General features: G+C 38.0%; 1 protein-coding gene and 1 long non-coding RNA gene across 5 annotated transcripts in view; one reads left to right on the forward strand and one right to left on the reverse strand.

Moving 5' to 3' along the window:
• The window catches only part of CXCR4 (C-X-C motif chemokine receptor 4), a 3,481-nt gene extending 2,888 nt beyond the window's left edge, over positions 1 to 593 (reverse strand). The window contains exon 1 of the mRNA XM_026089083.1: positions 487 to 593. Within this exon, the coding sequence (XP_025944868.1) occupies positions 487 to 522 (36 nt within the window). The 5' untranslated portion in view covers positions 523 to 593. The remainder of the gene's footprint in view (positions 1 to 486) is intronic.
• LOC112977109 overlaps positions 1 to 24,786 on the forward strand; it is a 180,734-nt gene that overhangs the window by 52,173 nt on the left and 103,775 nt on the right. For 3 of the 4 annotated variants that reach the window (XR_003257334.1, XR_003257336.1, XR_003257337.1), the window contains exons 3-4: positions 11,363 to 11,485; positions 23,450 to 23,574. This is a non-coding gene — a long non-coding RNA (uncharacterized LOC112977109). Of the gene's footprint in view, positions 1 to 11,362; positions 12,337 to 23,449; positions 23,575 to 24,786 lie in introns of those variants that run through there. The other variant, XR_003257333.1, reaches the window with a different exon arrangement.

Consider the following 24,786-nt stretch of genomic DNA (forward strand, 5'->3'; position numbering starts at 1 on the left):
CGCTGCTGCGGGCGCGGGGCTACAGCCGTTCCCTGCGTTCAGGTCGCCACAGATTTCCTCGCCGGTCCCCCCCGCCCATCACTCCCTTGGCTCTAACTGGTACATTCAAGCCCACAAAGACACCGCATATGTCACTGTAACCGAGGGCAAAGCAGCAAAGCCGGAGGGAAGGGGTTGCAATCCAGCAGTGAGTGCAGCTGTAACAGCGTCGGCAGCGCTGCAGCAGGACGGAGCAGCAGCAAGAGGCCGGGGCCAAACCCTGCCCTATTGCGCCCCACGGCCGCCAGCAGTTAGGCGGGCTGGGCAGCGGCAGGGCAGCGGGCAGCGCCCAGGGGCGCAGCGCCGGACGCGCGGCCCCTGCCCGCGGCTCGGGCCCCGGCGGGCCGCTGCGCGCCGTCCCCGCCGAGGGCACGTTTGTTTGCAAACAGCGCGCACATGGGGCAGCGCGGCGGGCAGCGAGGCGCGGCTGCCCGCGGGGCCACTTACATCCAGGCTGTCGAGGCTGTCCATGCTCTGAGCCATCTAACGGTCCGGGCTCCGCAGTTGCCGCCGCGCCGCTCCTCCCCGAGCGCCGTGGCTCGCAGCTGCACCAAGCGCACGCCCCGGCGCTGGTGGCGGGACGCGGCTCTTATAAGTTCCCCCGGTGCCCCCCGCCCCCGGGGCAGCCCGCGCCTGGCTCCTCCCCGGCGGGTGTCGCCCGGCCGCCGGGCTCCGGGCCGCCGCCTCGGCCGCCCTTTGTCTGCGGCTGCGGGCCGCGGAGCTGCGCTTGCCCCGGCGCCCGGCGGGGCTGCGCTCCTCGCGGGGGCATTTACCACCCTCTTATTAACGTGCTGCTCCAGGCCGCCGGGACACCCTCTTTGACCGGGACTGCTGGGCCCTGCGGTGCGGTGGGTGCCCCGGCCGGCTGTGGAGTGCAGTCACTTTGCTGTATGGTCCAGCAACCATGATGGAGGAGGCAGAGCAGAGGCCTTGCACGCCCTTCAAAATACACTCAACTCAGTCCCCATAGCTGTTGCTCGTCCCTGCTGAGGAGAGGGCGTACTGGGAGAGGCGGGAAGTGAGGTGACGATCCTTGCGGAGAGATGAGAGGTTCAGCAGACCTCTCGTGGTCTGCAAGGTGAGGGGGTTGCAGGTAGCCTGCCGAGCTCCTCTGGTGGCTATGGTTTTGGATGAGGAGCTGCAGGTGCTTCGTGAGCTTGTGTGAGATGTGATGATGGTTCATTGCTCCAAAGAGCTTTAGAACATCACAAGATGTGTAAGTGTTAAGAAAACAACAGGAAACAGGCAGAAAATAAAACACTGGCAAAATAATGGTGCTGCCAACTTTATTAAAAACCATGGATTGGCATGTTCCAGGTCTTATGATTGTGGACTGCATTGATGGAGTGGACTACGATGAGATCTAAAAGTAATAAACATTGAGTTCTTTATTTGCCCACTAACATTAGGATTGCTGCTCATCTTTCTCCTTAATCTCAAGTTTGGGGAAATTGCTTTCTAAAATGTAAAGGTGAACATTTTTAGTAATGACCTGCTTCCAGGAGTAGGATACTCTAAAAAAAAAACAAAACAAAACCCTAAAATTGTGAGTGTAGGATAAAAATAGCAATTGTAAAATAGGTTTGCAAGGGAAAACCAAACCTAATATAAAAAGAGAATAAAAAAAGAATCAGAATCATGAGCTTCCTTTACAGTTATCTCTGGAGTGGCTCAGTATTCTTGATATTCATGCAGGTAAACTAATTTGCAGAAAAGGTTGCACTGGTTTTCATTAGAAGAGCTTTTCCCATGATTTCACAACTCATACCATAGTGAGTAATTATATTTGGGGATAACTGATTCAGTTTTATGGATTTATTCTTTACATTTGGAATTTGTACTGGAAACAAAAAGGGAAAGGACATTCTTTATTTAATAACAATATGCTCAAATTACCCTGGCAGCCTCAAGGGATGAAGTTTGTCAAAATTTTTTTCTTAAATGGCCCTGTTGCCAGCAAAGCTCACTTTACATTCTCTGAGTTAGCTACCATTTTTAGATGTAAAGATTATATCTAGGTGTTTGACAAGAGTCACTCTCTTACTGCTCCCCTACTAGGACTAGAACTTCTTTATATTTTGCATTGGAGAAGAAATGTAGATGATGTAAATCATGGTCTCCATTGACTAACTACACTGAGTGTGAGTTTGGTTATCATTAATAACACGGCTTATCTTTCTTTTAATTTAAAAATATGGTATATAAGGTAGACATCTATAATGTCATTAGGCACTTTAACTACATCGTAATTTGATAGTTTTACTCATATATTGTTAGAAAACCTGTAATATCACATATAAGTTGCTTTAAAGGCAAATTTTAATTGATCAGAATTCAGGAATTAATTAATAGTCTTCAGAAAATTCATTAGCTACTTTGAGTTTATATCTTGAAAATTTGGGAGGCATACCATGTTAAAAATATATAGAAATAAAAAGTACTCTACTGAATCCTCGTTTTAAGATACTAATCATAGCCTTATGTTACCATAATTCTACTCAGTTGAACTTCTTTAAAAACAAATGTGACAAAATTGTAATTTTTGCTATGCTTGCCATATTTGCTATAGAACCTTTGATCTGTTCACTACTCTCTAGATATAAAGAAGGGAAAATACATGCCCAAAGTAATTTGCAGCCCAAGGTTAGATGACCAGGCAGACAGATGGGCAGTAAAATGAGACGAGGGATTTTTATATAGAGATCAGTACAATAACTTTTGTATAATCATCTTTCACCTTTTCACATATGGAAGATGCCAAGCTGATGGTACTGGGAATTGCTGTGCAGTTTTCAGCAAAGGTACGCTTTTTGAGAGGCTTTCCAGTCTACTGAACTTGCAAAAATATGGACCAGTTTTTCAGAAATACTCATGTTGAACAGGTACTAAAGAACTGATCAGTACATGTGGTGGCATACAGAGGAGATGAACTTTTGGAAAATTAGATCCTACCTTGCCAGAAATTCATATGGGTGACAGATGTATTTTTTAGGGGGAATGTATTCTGGTCTGGGAGGAGCGTAGAAGTTAAACACTGCTCCTTCTCCATCTGCGCAGTGCAGGACATTAAAATATGCCTGTAATGCAGATGAGTTGTGGCCAACAGCCTAGAGCTATTGGACAAATTTGAAGACTGGTTGGCCATTTACTGGGGTGGACAGCATGGAGTGCGTTGACATGTCAAGTATCGACACAGAACTGAAGGTATAATTACAGCACAAGTAGGCAAGTGTTACCATCACACCTCCATTTTACGGTACAAAGAAACCTGTAACAGCAAGGAGTATTATGTGGAAGTTGATTTTGTTAACAAGATAGGGGGCAGCGACTCAGACAGTTATTTGTATTCATGGGTAGCATAAGAAATTTGGATCTGAGGAATAATCTAATCCCATGGATTGGCCCTGAAGCATGGTAGTGCTGAGTTGTGGGAAATTTGGAGACTGGTACTCTGTCTGATGAGATGTCACTGAAATGTGCTTGCCTGAAGACCCTCTAAAACTACACACTGCTATTTTTTATCTACAATCCCTTTTGTCTCCCCTAGCAGAAAGCTCATGTGAAAACTTCCTTTGTTGCACAAAGGACTGTAGAGTGCAAGTTAATGATTTCCAAAGTGATAAAAGAAGGGGGCTGTTTCTGCAGAGCATGTAATTCAGAGAGTTAGCTACAAATCTTCTTAAGATAGAGCTAGCAAATAGCAATTTTCAAGCTTATGTTTTGCATTACGTGTTTTTCTGGTGACAGAATTGCTGTGAAAACCAGACCCTTCCTAACCCATGTGATATATATTTTTGTTTCTGAAAATGTGCGTTCTGAGATACAAAATCCTGTGTGTTCTTACACTGTTATGTGTACAATTCCTCAGGTTGTGAATTATTAACCTATTTTTCGTCTTCTAAAAAGGGACATAAGTGCTGGTCATGCAAGAGCAAAATTGTCTCTAATATACCTTTCTGGTGTAAGTATTATCCCTTTCTAGGGAAAAATAACCTATAGATTCTGTGTCCACAGAAGTAGAAAACAAATTGCATTTTATTTATCTATTTTAAATTACTTGATTTGAAGGCTTCATGTGTGTCTTTAACAAAGCAAACTACCAGCTGATAAAATGTTGGTGACACCATTGTCTGTGGGTGGCACCTAAAGGAGATATGATCCCTGATTTATGTAATATATAAATGCCACCAGAGTGTAATAATTATGATGTTATATCAATAAACTATTCCTTATTTTGTAATATTAATGGTGCTATCCTTTTAAGACAGATGGATAACTGTGTCTTAAAAATATGTAACTAGCAATCTGGCTAAAAGTACTGTACTATTTAGTAGGGAGTGATTAATTTTCAAATATTCACTGTTTTTCCCTGTACATGCCAACTCCTGTATTGGAACGCTTCTGAAAGTGGGCTTTGCGATAGAAAGGGGAAGTGTCTTTTGAAAGAATAACAGAAAATGTACTCAGGATTCATGAGACATTAGGTTTGAGGAGTGGATTGTTTTATTCTCAGAAATACCCTAGGGAACTGGTACTGTGGATTAGGTGGCCACTAGATGAAAAGGATGGTGGTTTCGTTATGAAACTCAAATGATTACTATACACTGGATTGACTTCATGACAAATGGGTCTTCAAGTGGCCTTAAGTTGTATACATATTGAGGAACAGGATATACACTGCTTTTTCCATCTGATCCTTCTGCTGAAATGGGAAAGGTATCAATCTTACGCCTGTTAGAATAGTTGCAAACAGTTCATCAGAGTTGGATTTCAGTTAATGGCTTTCTCTGCTCTTGGTTCTCAAAGCTCCATCTCTCCATTTCTTCAAGTACTCCTGCCTGTGCCGCCGGGGAGCCAGCCAGCTAGCAGCTACTCTGATCCTGGAAGGACAGCGTCCTCCTGTCTTATGGGCAATGTGTCACTGAGACTTACTGATTTGGAAGCAAACAGGCAAAATAAAATCTGCAAAGGAAGAAGTCCTTGCATGGAAGGAGTGATACTTGAATATTAGAACAAAATTAAAGTAAAAGCCTTACATCAATATAAGGCAAAAAAAGTGTGATGTACACTGGCATAAAAGACAGATTCCTTTATGGCTTCCTGCTTTTAACAAGGCAGAATTTATTCTGTTTCCTTCAAGTATTGCCACAAGGCCAAGATGTCTCATGTCAGAACAGAAAAATCTCAGCAGAAAAAAAAAGTGCTGTCCTCTAAAAGGAATCATAGTCACTCTTGTGTTTTAATCCCACCTCCATCTGTGGCCTCCGGCAAATCACTTAACCCTTCTGACTGTGTTCATCCGACTGTAAAACGGGGATAACAATACCTACTTACCTACCTCAGAGGAGAGTTGTGGGGATTAATTGGTTGATGTTTGGAAGCCACTTTGAAGATAGAAAGTGCTTATTTTAGAGCCTGTTGAAATTATTGGTGACACTGATCAGCTAAAATTCAAAGGAGACCAAACTCATTAAGGTTCTGATCTTCTTCCTCCATTTGGTGATGTTTATGGGTTAGAAAATCTCACTGCATGTGGATAGTTTATTGTTTGTTTGGAAGCAGACTAGACTGACTCTAAAAAGATGCTTTGAACAACTTTGTTAATCCTTTTAACAAACATGTCTTCATTTGCATATCATTGAAGCTGAAGGGTTTATCTTTGATGATTATATAGCAGAACACTTCAGGAGACATGTTAAAGTTTTTTTCCAGAATTGTGGTCAGATCAGAATTACGAAAACAAAGTAAAACCTGCCTAACTGTATCAAAAGTAATTTCTTTACTATAGCCAAGTAGTATTCTGGCTTTCCTAGCATTCAGATATATTTCTGTTTAGCTAAGAGATGTGTTTCTTACAATGTTTTTTTATTCTGCAAAATTCTATTAGAAACTTGTTTGCAGTTTTGTTTGGATTAGTAGGGACAGTATTTGCCTGTGTGGACCCATACTAAAAGCATGCTAAATCCCTGTTTTCAAAGCACATGGATATATTTAGAAAATACAGTTCATTGTATTCACATTTACCTGTATGTAGGAGCATAATATCAGGATTTCCTAGTACACAGTTTTTTAGACTCTAATATATATATATATATATATACACACCTGGGACTGTGCGTTGCTTCTCCTACTGGTGGAAACAGAACACAGCTATTCGAAGACTAGTAGACTGGATGGGGCCCTGAGCAACCTGATGGAGCTTGGAATCCAGAGGTCCTTTCCAACCTGGATTATTCTGCGACTTGAAGTAGGTCCATCAGACTATGTCCTTCTGCCTCTACTACTAGCAGTGCCCTGAGTTACCTGGATCAAAATACATCCACTTAGGTTTGCATACATTTCCATTTGCTCTACACAATGGAAACAGCATTCTGATGTTACGTTTTGGCCTGACAGTTTTTGATTGATCTTTGGTTGAAACAGTGTCTCTGGAATTTGGGGCTCAAGGTATAGCAAAGTGTGCTAGCATGTGCCATGTTTTCTTTATAATTTTCACACATTTCTTTTAATTCCTTTCTTTGGATGCAGTGATAGGTATTGATTTTTCACATGTTCTGAACTGGCTGAAATAATTTATTTAGCTCATTTTCCCACTTGTTTTGTGTCTAAAAAGAGGCACTGAAAGCAGAGTTAGAAATAAAAACTCTTCCTGTTTAGCTCAGTTCAGCAGTTTGAAGCTCACAAATGATTTAGTTTTGTTCCAACAATCTTGAAGAAAAGCCTGTGTGTATGGGTACTGAACCTCAGTTTGGATAGTTATTCTTGAATCTGAATGCCAGGGATTGCTCCTGCCTTTGCTTCCTCTCAAAATTGGTGACTAAATCTGTTGTTCAGCTAGTACAGGGAGCTCAACCAAATTCAGCAATGTGTTTCCAGTGTTTCTTTCTTTTGGATCTGTTCTCCCACAAAACTCACTGTAGAGTTCCAAACATTTTTGTACTGCTGGAAGCCAGGATTGGCATATGCCATCATTGGACAGACTTTGAGATATGGCCTTTTCTTCTTGCAGGAGGTGCAGGCCTAAGGCCTGATTTACATTTTTGAGTCAGTGTTTCCTCCATAGGTATTAAAATCTGTACCCTTTACTCAGTAACTGTTCATCAGTATTATGTCTGTTGAAAACATGACTTAATATTTCCAAAACAACAAAAAAGTCTCCTTTAAATGTTGCCAGATTTTCAGTGCTGAAAACTCAATGACCATCTATATGTGGTACTTGCTTAAATACAGTGAGTAAATACACATGTAGGGCCACATCCAATTATTTATAATCAAATATAAGGATCTTGATACAGAGCTGCAGAAGTATTTATGGCAGCTATGTTCTTTTTTCTATTCATTAATTAACCAAGAGCTGAGCATGATACTTACGCACTACTATTACTTAGAGCTGACGGGTTGTGTTGTGTTGCTCTTTGCAGAAAGCAAAATTTGTACAGTTGTAGTGAGACTCCTGGATGTTTCTGACCCTGATGTAAATGCTATTTTGAAAAGTTCATAGGTAGGATTAGGGGACTACTCTGTAAATAATCACCAAGGTCACAGGTATGACTTCTTCTCAGTCATTAGGTGACCAGCCGCTACAAAAGCAGGAGAGCTGCCTGGAGAGATGATTGGGGTGTTGAACCTCTTTTTTTGGTTTAAAGAGGAAGTAAATACAGTTTTCAGGTATGTCTTACCACATCAAGAGTGCTCCAGCCACATGATAGAAAGAGCTAATCTCTTACAACTGAGTTTGCTAAACTTTCAGCCTGCTGGTTCAACTGATTTAAGAAAAGTGGAGGAGGCAACTTTGGGCAAACTCCATGCTGAAGCAGGCATCATCCATATAATTCCATAATGGCAGGAATGAAGCCATTCCAAACATCGCAGTGTGTGCTCTGGCTGATTTGACAGGAATGTGATAGGGTGCTAATGCCTGATCCAGATCAAATCTATCCGTCTGGGTGATTCAGCAACATAGATCTGTTATTGCTATCTGTGGAGCAATTATCTCCACAACAGAGGCTGAGGCAGAATCCTGAAGGGAAATACAAAACGGAAGGTGAGCATCATAGAAAATTACAGGGCATTACAAATCTCTTCCTCTCTTTTCCTTTTTCACAAGAAGGAGACCTGCATTTGGCTTGTACATCATCTTAATGGGAAATAGCTGCACTCCTCCCTGCCAGGGAGAGAGGAACTTATCATCAGAACTCTCTTTTCAACTCTGTTTTTACTGTCTCACCAAGTTATTGAACATATAGAAGAGGCATCTAGAAAAATATTTGTCACGAATATTTGTCCATGTGTGCATGGCTGTTCATGCTTTGTTATGCCTAAGTATATCAGCACAGTTTAAAAAAAATCTTCTTCAAACACGCATATAAACAGAGAACGGGTGAATAAGTTTCAGTGGAGAAGCGAGAAAAAATGCCAGTGAAGTGAACTGTGGGCCGTGTTTAGCTCCATCCCTGCCCTCTGAGGCAGAGCTGAGCAGAACTGGGGGAGCCCGGGCCTTCGCTGCCTTGCAGAGCTGGCTCCCGTTCAGCTGCATTTACTCTTCAAACTTCTTCCATTAAAAAAAGATTGCAGCCTACGATCCTGCTCCTTCATTCATGAGTTCAGTCTTGAAATAGTCATTTCAGAAATTAATTTGTTATTCTAGGAATTTGCCATTATTTTAAATAGACAAGTCTTTAATTCTGAGGTTATTTTTCAGTTCTGAGTGAAATTGTGAAAAACATACAAGAGGGGAATTCTAAAAATATTTCTAGGTTACAGTCGTGTTCAGGACTGTCTGTACTAAGTGCTATTTTATTTTTTTTTTAACTTATAAAAACAGGAAGAAGCCTTGCTACTTCTGAGGACCCTGATAAATGTTTCTACCTGCCTTTTTCTAGAAAGATCTCTTCAGGTGCCAAGCAAGGGTCACTGTAACCATGGATACTTTTACTCCCTTTTCCCCTTGGGTTTCTGTGAAAAACTTGGTATGATGCCCAGTTTAAACCACATTTTGTGTTAGGTAATCATAGGCTCACTCTGTTCTTGGGTATTGTGGTTTTAAGTTTTCAACGGCTGCTCTGTGGTTTGAAAGCTGTGTTTTTTATTCCCTCTTCTTTTCTAAGCAAAGAAGATGTTAAAGCAAAGTTGCTTGATAACAGTTATTCCACCAAAATACAATCTCTTGGGAAGGATTGACTGTTGTGTGGTTTAAAACTGAAACCAAACTAACAAACCACTTTACTATAGCATCTATAGTTTGTGTGTTCAATGCAAAATGTTCAGCATTTTACTGAATTTGGAAAGAGACTTTTCAGTACCTGCGATTTGGTCAAAATGCACTTAGGGATTAGAAAATACTTAATTTGTGTTTTTAACAAGCATCTTAAGAGTCACTCTTAGAAAGATTTGTGAATTTATTTTAGTGAAATGTGGAACTTATTTTCCATGAAGTAGTCTGTCAATCCTCCTGTGCTGTTTGGTTACAGAGCTACAAAGGATCCAAGTCTAGTTGAAGCAGTAGTGTAATACAGCAGAGGGAAAAATTTAAATACACATTTTTGTCACTAATCAAAAAGCACGGAGGTATTAAGCAAGGGGACAAAGGCAAGGCTACCTAATATGAAGATGGCGCTATAGAAATAGAAACTGCTGTATTGGATGTGGAAGCAAAGCTCAAGAAGCACGATATGATCAAGTCAGAAGGATCACATCAGTGCCATCAAATTCGGAAAGAACTGTGTTAAGTGAGAAGCCGTGTAACAGTCAGCTTTAATAAATCTGTCAAAATCAGGGCAAAGTCATGTGACTGTTGAATAGTAAATGCAGGACATGCATTTAAAAAGAATACTATGGGCTATTACTGCATTAGTTGTCTCACTAGCATGTGAAGCTTTAGAACATCATTTGGAGGGAAGAATATTTAAAGATGTGGATGTAAATGGAAAATGAAACAAAAGAGAAGTTGAATTTACTGAAGGTATATTGTAGTACTGTAGACTAATTAACAGCTTCGTTTGCTAACTCATTTTCTAGGCAAAAGAAATGTAGTAGATTCCACTTTTTTGGACAAGTAAAGCATTTGATATGATGCCACTGTGGTGTTTAATAGCTTAGCTTGTTAAGTTAGAGTCTGTGGGATTAAGACAATATTTCTAATGGGAATGAGGAAGTTTATAAAGAGGAAATTAAAATAATGACACTGAAAGGGAAATAGTAGGTTGCAAGAAGGCAATCAAAAGAGCTCTTCAAGGTTTGGTGTTGGAATCAGTTGTATTTAGTATTTTCTATTAACCTTGGGTTCAAAAGTAGCAAGCTCCGGAAATTTGCTAATAGTACAAAATAAGGCGTCACTGTTAAAAATGGGGATATCCTCAGACATGACAGAAGGGAGAAAAACATAAATATGTTACTCAGTTGGAGGTGACTTGGAACCACCAACTCCATACAGCTGAGAAAAAGATGTCCTCGCTTCTTGAACATCAAAAGTAGGGTATTCCAGAAGAGAGAAGGAGTACTGTTGCTGTCATCCTGAGCACTGGAAAAGTGTCTTCTGAAATACTTTTTACAATTCTTAATAAGATAAATGAATTCAAATGGAATAGGTGCAAACAAGGACTATTGGGGTGAAGTGTGGAATGAAGAGCTGCTCTTGCAAGAGGAGACTGAAAGAGCTTTTTTTCCTTAGTTCACAAAATGAATGTTGAAAGGGGCAAAGGAACAGGATAGCACACATCTGAAAAGGAAGAGAAATAATTGAGCTGGTATTAGCACACAAATGAGTGGATGTAATAGCATGGTGACTACATTTTGTATAAGGATGAAAAAGTTTTAACTGTGAGAGGAAAAACTTTGGAAACTTTTTCCCAATAGAAAAGAATTTTAAGATGAAGCATATGATACAGTTGTCTGCTATGACAGATTGTTTGGACTTGTTCAGTGGTCCAGCTCTGTTATACTAGGTTCTGATCTGAAGTTCTGCTCCCTTGACAGCTGCAAAGTCTGTGAGAATTAAAATGTGCCTTGTAACTGATGATCACAAAGTCTATGCATTTGTATAACTTTTATGCTATGCATTTTTGTTTAATTTGTTTAATTACATCCCTTTCTTTAGCTTGTGAGCGAGTCCATAGAGTAAAACTAAAAAGGCAGTTAAATTAGTGGTAAGGTATAAAAGGGAAATGGAGAATGTAAAAAGAAGATAAACTATATATACAATGCTTGTACATGTAATAATGTAATCAAATCCTTTGTACAATGATCCCAGAATAGCTTGTCAATGAGAAAATATCATCCATGGGATACAAGAGAGATCAATATCAGCTTCCTTATTTACTTGCAGGTGCTGGTAACACACATGGGATCTCCCTAGGAGCCAGTCGAACTCAAGCATCTGGCTTTTCAGAAAAATTATACAGTGCAGCGTGAACTGAGCAAAACCTGGATCCTGACATTGTTCTGCTTGGTAAACTCAGCTTGAAGCTAACAGTTTTTTTTGTGGAATGAGGGCTTCACTGGGGTAACTAAGGTTAAACAGTGAAGAGAACAAGGGAGAGCAAAGAAGGAAAAATGAACAGTAAGAAGTTCAGAAGCAGCAAACAGATAGGAGAGAGACAGTAGGGACATTGAGGGGCAATGGCAGGAAAAGATGGTGACAGATGAAGTTGATAGTCATTCTTTTTTATTTTCAGTTGCTACAAAACTCATAGAAAAGCAACCTCATCCTGATGGGTAGGAAGAGGTGAAGATTTCTCAGTAAAGGAGCAGGTTTGTTTTGAATTGTTGAAGGCTGAGCTGAATGACAAATGAGAATGCAGAGAGAAATGGGGACCTTAGGGGAAATTTGTCATTGCTCAATAAGGACAGGGACTGTACCAGTTTCACAGGGACATATCTGTCAGCCAAGGAAAAAAGACAAGGGAAAGTAGAGAAGATCCTGGACTTCATTTCTGTGAGAAGTATTATAAATAATAATAGACAGGTCCAAAGTTGTTTAATAATACATGTTGGCGCTTTTGTGCTTATGTCTGCTCTAAAAAGAAAAGAATATAATGCTTGTGAAAATGTGAGACTGTGGCTCTTAAGAGAGGAAAATCTGTTTTATTCCTAGTGCAAGCAGAAAATAATGAGGAAAAGTCAAATATGGATCACATTATAATTTCTGTCTCTAGCTGTTAAATAGGATCTAGCTGTTTCTAGCTGTTAAATCTTTACCTGTTTGTCCAACATGTTATTATTAAAATACCTTTCATATAATTTTATCCCATGTAACAGTTTTCCTTCTATTACTATTAAAAAAGAAATCTTTGCTTGTTATTCCTCTGGTTTCTTGCATATGTATATCCATACACACACACATTCTCTGGCCTTTTAACTGTGAAATGTGCATGAGGGGGCTCTCTTTTTAATAGTAACAGTGGGCAACATGTAGCATTTACCCCACTTACTTCCTCACCACATGATAAAGATCCACAGAGAACCAAAATTATCACCATAACAGCTCACCAGAATAGCATTTTATCTGTTCTGATTACAGGAATTGCAGACCTGGAGGGCTTTATTTTTTGTAGAGTAGTGCTGTAATAGCTTTGAGTGTCCCACCAGTCCAGTTCCTAACCAGGAGGACCTACCTACAGAGATAGAAAGAATCTGTTTAGTTCTTTCTCCTGCAGTAGTCAACAGGATGCCCTTTAGATCGAAGTGTAAGATGGGGCCACTTGTCCATTAGGAAGTAGAGTGAAACCACTAATTCATTTTATGTAGACTACAAAACAACTGCCAGACAGTAATAATTTTCAGTCCGTGCTGACCTGGGGTAGATTTAACAAGTGACCTAGAAATGAAAAGGTCTGTAGGCAACTGCAAATCCCCTGACCTATTTTAAAAGGCATGCTTCTAAAAGATTTAGAAATGTATAATTTAGTAAGGGATAGTCAGTATGTTTTAATTAATATGCTCACATTTTCCTAGGTCTGATTCTCTTTTTCTGTTTACTTGATACTATCATTTATATCAGTAAAGAATGAATATAAAATACTATTTCATAAGAATAGTAATGCCTTATACCAACTTTGCACTAAATTGATTTATGAACAGTAAGGTGATACAGAATCAAACTCTTTGAGTGCGTTTTTACTTTTATGAAAATGAGTGAAAATACAGTACATAGAGTACATTTTGAAATCAGCAAAATATATCTTTGGTAGTCCCTATCAGGGGAGGTATCCAGAGCAGGGTAATGGGACTGTTTCAGGGCAAGTGCATGGGAAAAAAAGTTAGTTTTTGAATGAACATGAATGACAGGGGACTAAATGTATAAAATAATGAATGGTCTAGAGAAAACAGAGCAGAAGCTTAGTTTCTTCTAATTTTACAAAACAAAAATAATGACTTTAAAATAGTGGTGCCCTGTTGGTCTTTTGGCTGAGCAAGTCACACAGCCAGTATGCCTGAGGACCAGTACCATGGAGGCTGCTGCGTGACTAGACGTACAGTACATGCACAGCCCCATTGGATCTGCTTGATTTCCTGTGGATGTGTAGAGCAGCTCTATGGTATGTATTTGGTAGGCTCCATGCTTCTGGAAAGCATTTGGCTTTGCTGCAGATACACTATATAGTGAGTGTAGGTCCCAATGTTTTTTCAAGCTGCTGCAGGAAGGTAGTCATGAGCGTATTGCCACTGCCAAAATCATTCATGCTGCCTGTTTCTGCTTGCCCTCCAAAGAATTCATAGGGACCTGGATGAATTGTTCTGGTACAGTAGTGGCTGCTCCTGGCTGCCCACTTCTCCTTAGCTTCCCATCAATATCAGCAAGTCATATTAGAGGTCTTCTGGGTAAAAAGGGAGAAAATTGGTATCCAGGAGAAGGCTGCCACTGCTGGAAGAACTCATCTTGCCTGTAATATGCTCACTGTATACTCTTGAGTGATCTTCAGGTAAAAAAGGCTGCCAGAGTTGCCTATAGATCATTGAACTGTCCTGGTGGATGGCCTGTGGACTTCAGGTTAAGCTTCTCTGATATAAAATATGGGAAAATCAGAACTACTACATGAAAATATTTTTCCCTGTAATATTTTCACCTGTTTAATTCTGACCACTTTTGAAGGAAGAATACTGGGTAATACGTGCTAGAGTCTAACACAGCGTGGCAATTACCATATTTCTGTTGACATAAAACACAACATGTTAACTTACAGAAAGAAGAACTTTGCTCTAATCCTTGTTACATATAACTTGTCAGTTGGGACTCCAGGGTTTTATTCCTGGCTCTACTTTTCATGTGCTGGATAACTTTAGGCAAGTCATTTAACAGCCACTGCATCCGCTTAATGCCTTTTAAAAGGAAGATGATGTTGTGTGTACTTGAATCCAAGATAACCTTGAGTATTGATAATCTTATATTATACAAGTAGAATTATGAAATATATATGATAAGTTGATGTTTCTTAAATTAGTTGTATTTGAAAAAATTTTCTGGTTTTGATCTGTTGATAAAGATGACCTCAAATTACCTTACATTGACTGTGACAATACTGTGCCCACATGCAATGGAGAAACTGTTAGTCTGAGCTGCTTGCCCTCCTTTCATGGAGGCAAAGTTGCCTTATATTAACCGTCTCACATTTACTACAAGGCGTTACTCCCCAAAGACTGACCATGCGCACCTTCTGCCTCTACTAAATCAAGGCAATCAGTTGTCTTGTTTGATGTCTGTCATGGTACTATCTACTTATTTTCTGAAACTATAACATGTTCACAGTATTTTTCATTTCCTTCCAGCCAGCAAGACCTTTTTGGTGGTGTTATTTTGGGCAGGTTGATGGAAATAGTGAGTTTGCAGTTTGCTCCAAAAATGCTGAGGTTGTTGACCTCTACCGAGAGAGTTTGTGGGATAGCTGCTGAGCCAATTTTCTCTTCTGCACACCTAAATTTTGCTCCTGATGTTGACAGTTTCATAGTTCCAGTAGGATAGGGCTGTCATCAAGGGAAGTTGAGATCACACAGGATGAAATGGTCCGTCATTCAAAAGACCCTGAAGGAGAGTTTTGGACATGGGGAACAAATGGGGAACAAATTAATTAACCTGACTGAATGTCCCTGAAGATACACAGGAAGAGAACTAAACGTGTAGAGGATGGTGTTCCAGTGGTTTGCATTGGTTTGAAGATTTAATGAAATACACTTCTGAACATTAATCGCATATGTAGGTCTAGAAAATTAGAATCCTCAAATCATTAAGTGTATGGATTTCTACAGTAAACTTCTAACCCACTGATGAAGAATGATTCTCTGACGGATTAAGGTGGAAAAGGCTTTATTAGCCATGAATTCATAGATAGGACTATATTACCTCCTTTACTTGGTTTATATTTTGGTTTTAGTATAGAATCCCTGTAATGAAAGCAGGAAAGTCTTTATTTGGAATTTAGAAGGCACCTAGAATAAGCTAACAAGCTAGGGGTAGTAAGTTTAAGCTTAGGCAGAAGCTCACCTTTTTTGCATTATGCATCCAAACTAAATGACTTCAGTATTAATAGTGCCCTTCTACAGCTGTCTGCAGCTGTTCCTTATCAGTTGATTAGGGGAAAATTCTGAGGATCCTCCTCACAAAGAAACGTGGGATATTCCCTCAAATATATGAATGAATTCAAAAATAGCAAGGACCAATAAACAAAGTAAGGCTTTATAGAATGAGGATTTGCAAGGGGCATTAAGTTGACACAGAAATTTAGAACTCTATGTCAATCATCCAGGCTAACTGCTGTGTGTAAGTTTAACCACCGCTTTTCCAGAAGCAGTAAACGATCAGGGAAAGTAGTAAGTGTTCTCGACTTGTAATTCACTTATGTGAAAATTGTAACCAGTTCTGGTATATTGTGATTAATAATGTGCAGAGTAACAAAAATACTCTCTTTAGTAGTTTCTTTAAGTAAATATTTAATATCAAATAATATTCAGATCTTATGTATTTATGGTGATATTTAGAATGTTTCATGAATACTAGATGCAGAAGAAAAGAGATTATTTTTAAATGGAAGTTACATGAGCTTGTGAAATGTTCAGTGCATGAATTAATACACACTCTGCGAAAGTCCATTTTACAGCTTAGGATAAATTGTCTTGACTTGGATAGTAACACATTCAGAGTTCAATTTAATGAACTGGACCATAAACTGCATCTCTTAAACGCTGAAAATTAAGAAACATTAAAACAGTGACTTCTAATAATACTCTCAAATAAGGCTTAAATTCCTGAAGTGGTTCCTCGGCTGAAGTAGCTGCTTTGTGTAACAATGAGCCTTATACAAAGGCTCCCTAGGGCAGGAAGATAGGCAGGATGTGGACTTGAAAGTTTGCTGGCCCAGTCAAGATTTTTTATCGCCTTGGGCTAAACTGCAACAGTTAATTTGAGGAACTGTTTAACTGACTCTTATTTATACAATGTTACTCTATCTGTATTTAACTGCAAACTTTTAGCTATACCATCTGGCATCACTGTAGCATTTCTAAAATAACTAGAAAGCTGAAATTAGTGAATCAGTGTTACAGATGCAAGTATGGCTGAATAGAATGAAAACAAGTGAAATCAAGATTTTGAGTAATTTTCCTTTTTCTCTTGCTATATTTGACATGATTACTCTGCAAAGCAGTATCTCCCTACTACTGACTACTCAACACCTCAGCTCCCCTCTTCCTACCCCTTGAATCCTCCATCCTGAAACAAACCCTCCAACTTGCATTTCATTCTGAAAGCAGAAGGAACTATACATGTTAGACTATTTTTTTTAACTTCTAGTAATTAGTAAATATATCTATATTGTTAAATGGATTTTATATAGAATTGGGACCCACCAAAGTTTTCTTTTAGTTGTGATGTTCCCATGTGGCTCTTCTAATGTAATGCATTGCCCTTTTTGTGTTGGTATTTCTCAGAGGTCTGTAAGAACCCCCTAGTATGTGGAATTTATAAGCACCTTTCATAAGGGAGAGTTGCTTTATTTGAAAGCTCATATTACATATGACCAAAGATCATTTTATGAACACGCTGCTACTTGAATACAGCAAATGACCAGTTGGGAGATGTGTCTCATATCTTACATTTCTAACTTAAGAGATTGTAATTCAAATAGAAAATGAGAGAATAGAGTTATAATGGAAAGATCTGAGCAATATTTTACAAGAACCTAGGTAATACAAAACAAACCAGGAATTAACTGGATTTTATAAACATATAAGCTAATCATTCTGATTTTTAAATAACTTCACTCTATTATCTAGGAGGAGGTCTATTCCCTTGTGAGGGTATGGGTTTGAAAGGGAGAGAAAACTGCAGTGAGTAATTTCTAGTTTCCGATCCTTACCAATTCCAGACCCACAGATCTTGCTTATCTCTAATAATAAAGTCTTAACATGGTATTAGAGGAGAAGAGAGAATGCCATCAACCTGCCACAGGTGGCACCCCTGTTTCTGTGGTTTATGATGAATATCTTTAGTTCATTGGCTTAATCAAAAGGCAGGTGGTGACATCAATTGATCCCAAGGTTCCTGAACCCTACTCCAGTATGTTTTCTGCTTCTTACCTCCAGGCTTTACTGTGTTTGCCTTTGACTTTCTATTAAAGTCAGTTTGGGCTTACCTGTTGAGGTGAATATTTCTTGGTGAAATTTATATTTCAAATATGCATAAGTCTTGTTTCTCTAAACAGTGGTAGAAGCAAATTTCATGCAAACAGCTCACTGTCAGATAAATTTTTGTGATAGCATTTCCCCTTTCCTAGATGCTGCTTTTTTGCCTCTGTTTTTAGAAAGGCTAGTAGACATACCGTCTTATAGGAACACATTGAACCTTAGTCTTCTCACTGTATAAGAACTCCAACCTAGGAATGCGCTGGACCACACTACACATCTATAGTGGACGTAACGTATTTTGAGCTCTAGGCTCTTCTTTTTTACTTTGGTGGAAACTACAGAAGATGTGAATAATTTAATTGATCCATTTGTTTAGGCTCCTTTTCAGCAGTAAGTATGTTTTTATTGCAAAGCTAACTGGAATAATAACTAGTGCTTTCCTTAATTTGGCTTGCAGCCTGACTGGGTTGCTACTTGTAATTACAGTTCCTTCAGTGTGGTCGCAGAGTATACACATTCTCACGCAATCCACCTTACTTCGTAGCTAACTGTGACATATGTCCCAGAAATCTTAGAGTCATACATGAGTGGATGCGGTGTGAATGAGAACACAGCAGTTCAAGTAGTTTTTATGGAGTGTCTGCTCTCCTTTAAGCTACTAGACTAATTAGAAGGAAGTAACTCAAGTCCAGAAAACTTGAATTACATGACAATGCACACTTAAAGAGATTTGAGGAGAGGACTTGCACAGTGAAGTATTCAACTAATACAAACTCCACAAACAAATCTTTCTGTTTTTCTTTCTCATTTAAAAAAGAGATTAAATTCAAAAGACTACACTGATGCTTACATAACTGAAATATTCTGTAGAATTCTGAGTTTTGCAGAAGCATCTATACGGTTCGCAAAGCCTTCTTTTTGCATCAAGTGCTTGGAGGGTTTGGACCAATGGTACTGTTTTCTATTTCTGTTTCTTTTCTTATAAAGTCATTACTGTACATTTTTAAAATGCTTAAGATAACTCATATAGCTTGTCTAAATGGTAGATATAATATTGCTTTTTGAGCCGTAAGTTTTGCTTTTTCTGATTTGGTAATCTTGACTATACAACCTTATTTTTTTTATCTACACAAGGCTTTTTACGTTTAACATTACATTTAATATCCATTCTAGGAAGTATGATCTTCATGTTTATAGTGCTTTAAGCTATGCTTTTGTTTTTAGTTATTTGTTCTATAGTATTCATAGTTGCATCATTTATTGCATACTTTATAGAGGTTATTGCATTAACAATCAAAATAGCTAGTAACTCCAGTGGGACAACAAGAATAATGCTACATTAATAGAGAATGACTTTTTTTGTGTCAAGAGCATTTTAAATATTTAACTATATAGCTATTTCAGCTACAGACAGAAAATTTGACAGTCTGCTATAATTATTGAAGCAAGTTAGAGATTTCAGAAATCACAAGTCCAACATGTAAGAACTCAGGATAAGAACCTACATTCCAGCAACATTTCCCATTGTAAGATTTCCAAGATTTTGATGAGAGTTCAGAACAAAAGCTGCTCTGTTCCTCCTGGGGTTTACGTCACCAGTTGTCTTATTATTCCTGATACTTTGCCAATCATATTATAAGCTTCTAGAAAGGGATGAAAAAGCAGCTTTTTTCCTTGACAGCAAAGAATAGAAAACAATATCTTTTATCTTCCCAGGGAAGTTTTTCTTTAACATTTATTTTAACTTGAAACTATGTCTTAAACAAGCCCATGTTGCTGCAGTGGGAAGACAGGCATCACTTGCTTAGTTCACCAAACTACTAAATAGGGGAGCAAGGTAGCTCAAGAACCAGTGCTGATATAGAACTGATTCTGAAACAGGATCCGGTCAACTGCAGCTTAGGTTTGAAAAAATACAGAGCCTATAGATGAAATCGTGGTCTTTTTGAAGCTGATGGCCCAAATCCCATTGATTTGATGGGAGATGCAAGATTCCTGCAAGCTGAAAGTGTCCTTCATACAATATGTTTGTAGGATGCAGATCTCCATCGTAGAACTCGTAGAACAGACTCATATTTTCACTGAGACTTCTTTATATCTATCTGACAAGGAGGTAAAGAGGTCCTAAAATGGACATCAGTTACAAATATCTCCACCTTTATGGTGCCAACTGTGTCAGAAACTTTCAAATAAATGTGAATTTAGCTTACATATATGGAGAAGAAGTAGAGTGAAAAAGTCTGCTTGGGAACAGACCGGTAGGCCGCACATGCCATGAGAAACTATGAATTCCTCCTCTGGCTGTATGAGTAGCTTATAATTTGAGTGCACAGCAATTTTAAAGGGATGTGAAGGGTGTACAGATCAGCAATTTAGTAAATTGGAAATTATTATCAGATTACAGGACTCATGTAAATTTTCTCATATTGGGATAAATCTTTTATAACAGCAGAAATGAAAATTATTTCTTAGGAAGGATAAGGCAAAACTTCATACTGCTTGTTTTGCAAAAAATTATAATGTTCTGTCTCTTCAATGTGCTAAGACATAGTAGGATTGGTAAGAAGCAGCCTTATTTATGTCAAGTCTATTTACAGTCTATACTAAATAAGTCTATTGTCAAAAATAGCCTATGTAGGCATGTAATGAGTCTTCACTGAAATCTAAGCAGGACTTTTTGCAGACCATGACGGCAAAGGTTTTATTTGTAGGAAATTGCCTGTGTTTTTAAAATGACCTTAAAGAGATTTAAATTTCAAAATTTTATTGCTGTAACTTTTGCATAAGGACCAGGCTGAAATGCCAGCTATATAGTACAGTAGAGATAATACTAATCTATGAAAGAAATAACATTTTTACATGGTTTCACATAATGGCATTTCTGTATGGTGACCTTAAGTTAGGTTTTTTGTTTTTTTTAATGGAGAGAAATTATGCAGAATAAGTGGGAGGATGGGATTAGAAACAAATCCAGTATGAGAAGAAATCTTAGTTTCCTAAATTTCTTTCATTTTCTGGCCTTTGCAAATTTTGAATGCATGGCTTGTCAAACTTAAAATTATTTAAAAGAAATGTTGATGCAAATCCATTTAGTTTCGTCCTTTGCAACAGCCTCAGACATTAAAGCAATACAAAGAGATATATTAAGTAATCTGTGCATTAACTGTGCTCAAACAGGGTTTGAGGTCAAAGAACTGCAGCTGTTTCTTTAAGAAAGCACTTCTGTATGTGTGTCTTTGGAATAGCTTTATCTTAATAGAAATACATTATATTTATATTTTGCTTATAAACATCTTTTAATGCAAGTTTCACAGTGCTACAGAATAATTTAGTTTGGAAACCTGTACTTCCAGCTCTTGATCTGCATGTTAGAATTTCATCGCTAAGCTAGATCCTCCAACCTCTTTGCCAGGACATTTCCTCCGCCACCTTTTGACATGAAGCAACCGGGGATGAGTCCGCAGATGCACGATTATGAGCGGTCCTTAAACTGCGAACGTGTTGAGCCAGACAGGCTACCGACATTCTCTGGTGGCCAGACTGTCTGTACACTGGACGCATCTATTTCTTGTCCTCATAGAAATCACGGGTAAAACACACATGTTTTGAAATGTTTCTCAAGCAAAACAATGATCCTCTAGCTTAATGAAAAAGAAGAGATGTAACTGCCTTTCGGACCTTTCCTCCACTAGTAGCTTAGCTTCTGGGGTTTTTTTTGTGTGTGTTACTAGGCTGATTGAGGGATCTTGATTTATCCATGGCTCTTTGTTTAAGATTTTCACAGGTTAAATTTCTCTGGATCTTGCCAGTTCTTTCATTATAGACTCAGTATTTTCTTCAAAGCTTTTTTTTTTTTTTTCCCAGCCATTAACTGTTTTTCACTTAATCAAGCCTTCTATTTAAAGAGTCTTTTGGGGAATAAAACTCCACTGATTTCTTCCATTTTTTTAAAATCAGCTTTTTAAGCCTCTTCCGATAGCTTTACTAAGGCAAAATTGCCACTGAACATTCTCAGTACAAAGTGAGTAATTCTAGATTCTAATGCACTCAGTTTTCCTTAACGAAAGGCTCCAGAGTTGCATTCATTATTATCATGAATGCTACTGGTCTTGATTGTCCTATCAGGTCACAATTTGTAACAAAAGGGTGTTTTAAAGCTCAAATCCAGGTATATCACTGTCCAAACTGAAGTGGAAAAGCTTTCACTGATTTTAAGTCTGATGAGAGAACCTTGTTGTGAATTTTTTTGCATATAGGCATTTAAAATTTTTAATATTAAAAATTATATTTTATTTTCTATTATGCCAGCAGCCTCCTAAAGACTCCTATCAAACCCAATGGAATTGTACGCTGGCTTATTGCTTAAGTAAAATCATCCATAGTTAATTGTACTAATACAATTAATACAATCAAAATGAACAAGAGAAAAGATACCAATGTTATGTTATTTGAGATGTTTAAAAAATGTTAGCGTTTCACTGGAAAACTATCAAATATAACAACTGAACTTTCCCTCAGTTTATGTCAAATTTTTTAATTCAGTTATCAGTACTGTCCACAGAGTCAGATGTGAAACTGAAAGTTGGTTCATGGGAGAAACAGTCATGTGGAGCCAAGTCTCTTTTTCCCAGTACCTAAACCAAAAACACACTTAAGTGCTGAATTGCTGAGATAGTTTTCCCCAGGAAAAGTTCTAGGGATAGCAAAGGTAGGTGAGAGAGACCCAAAGACCATTCACAGAACTGTAAATACAGTCTTGGCAATAGATACCATTGCATCTGCTTGCTAGTTTATGGCAGTGTATTCAATGACAGTTGCTTATTTAATACATATTCCCTGTCTATATATTTAATACATATTCCCTGTCTATATATTTAATACATATTCCCTGTCTATATATTTATAGCTGCTTTTTTTCTGTAGAGACTATGTAATCTTATATAATATGTATTTTATGTATAACATAAAGCAAGATCCCTTAAGCAAAAAGGAGATATTCTGATAATCATATAAAATAGTGTTTTGGTTTTTTTTTACTATCTACATCTATCTATGAGGTTAATAAAAATTAAGCAAATCTCAGTGGGATGCCCTACCAGTAGTCACAAGGCTGAGATTTTCTTAGCTGAAGGTGTAATCACATAAATAAGGCTACAGAAGTATTAACAGAATTCTAAGGACAACTGAAGTCTTGATATTATGCTTCTCAGAAAATATACTCAAATCTTTGCACTGTCATATAAAATACTAGAAGCAAGCAAAGAAATTGCTTTATTACAGCAATAAATTAACCTAAAAGAATGACTTAGAAGCCACAGGTCTGAATCATAATGTTGGCATTAATGATACAGGAAGGCTGTATTCCTTGTTTAATAGTGCAAGTTTCTAGGATATGAAATGTCATGCTAGCTATATGTTTCACAGACAGGAGATAAATGGGACTACACAGCATGAAATATGAAGGACTGATAGAATCTGTTACGAGCACTTTGTAAAATTAGAAAAGTTAAAAAAAGTTATCACAGTAGATCAGATTCATCATAATTAAATCTAGAGAAAATGAGATGTTTGCAGAGCTTATTTCATTATATTGACCTTTTCATCATACACTACTTAAATGTGTTGTTGAAGTCTGGCATAGGGCATGTTTCAGCAGACAAGATTAAAGGAAAAGGTTCTGCTTTGAGACGTCATTCAATGGAGAAAGAGTATATTAATGGTATTGAACTCTGATGTGTCATTTTATTTGTATATCTCAGAGTCCTCTAAGAAGAAAATCATTATCTCTGTTTCATAGGTTGTGAGATGAAGGCATAGAGAGTTACCTTACAGTGGTATATTGAAGAATATGAAGTCAGGAGCAGAACTGGGAGGAAACTCTAGATCTCTTAAACTCCAGCTCAGCACAAGAGAAAAGAAAAGGTACATATTTATGTATTTTAAATGGTTATGTTGTGTTGTGTGTAACTCCCTCAAAAAATAAGTTCAGTTATCTCTTGCATGCTTAGCAATATATCTTTTCTCTTGTTCATTTTGATTGCATTAATTATATTAGTACAATTAACTATTAGTACTATAATTATTAGTACAATTAACTAAGCAATAAGCCTGCATGCAATTCCATTGAGTTTGATAGGAGACTTCAGAGGGCTGTTGGCATGGGGTCAAGTAAACCTCCTCCTCCTATTTTGTCATTATTATAATTACTCTTTGTTTGGGTAGTGTCTGCAGTGTTCTGGGCAATTTCCCAACATAAAAGAAGGCAACATTTCCTTCCGTAAGAGGTTACATGATAACAAAACAGACAAAAAGATAAAGAGTAGAAAAGGTCAAAATAGAAACCATTAGTGTTTTAGCATCTTGTCACATTTATTGAGTTTATTAAGTCACTGAGTAATCTCCAAGAACCCCAATCCATAATCAATCTAAAAGAAGGCTCACCCTATTTTTAATAATTTAATCTGTTTGTGTGCAGGTAACTGTAGCCCATTCCTAAGAAAGTCATTTTTCACACTAGCTGTCGTTTTGGGAGAATAACGTGCAAAACCAACGGTTTCAGATGATGTTTTTAAAGTGTGAATGGATGCTAATGTATTAAAAGTACAAATCAGTGCATAGAGGTAAAACTACACATGCAAGTAGAATATAGGTTAATAATCCAATTCCTAATAAAACTACAAAAGAGTAATACATTAAGAAATCACAAATATTACAAGCCTTTAAGTCACCAATTCAAATTAAGTTTAGGTCAGTATCAAGCAAATGTTACCATTTGATTGTTTTCACAAGTCCTATATAAAAGACATTTACTTGTTTTAATTTCTATGCCAGTCTCATGAAAACAATGACTGCAACGAAAGTCCTGTTAGCAGACTTCATGGATGCCATCAATTGACTGTTGACTGGATGTGGGGACCTGGAAACTCTAATAACACTGCTGGGGAGATTTTACCTGCATATATACCTGATCAGATGGGTTAGCATTCTTAGAAGCACTACATTTAGATCAAAAACCTGTGTGTTTATAAAACGCGGTTGTCAGAACAGGGCCAACAAAGTACAGTGTTCACACTTCTGAGCATGGTGGTCTTTGGAAATTCAGAGATCAGTCAAGTATTTTGATATTATTAATTT

This window comes from Apteryx rowi, unplaced genomic scaffold (assembly GCF_003343035.1).
Source record: "Apteryx rowi isolate R43461 unplaced genomic scaffold, aptRow1 scaffold_8, whole genome shotgun sequence".
In the NCBI taxonomy this organism is placed as follows: domain Eukaryota; kingdom Metazoa; phylum Chordata; class Aves; order Apterygiformes; family Apterygidae; genus Apteryx; species Apteryx rowi.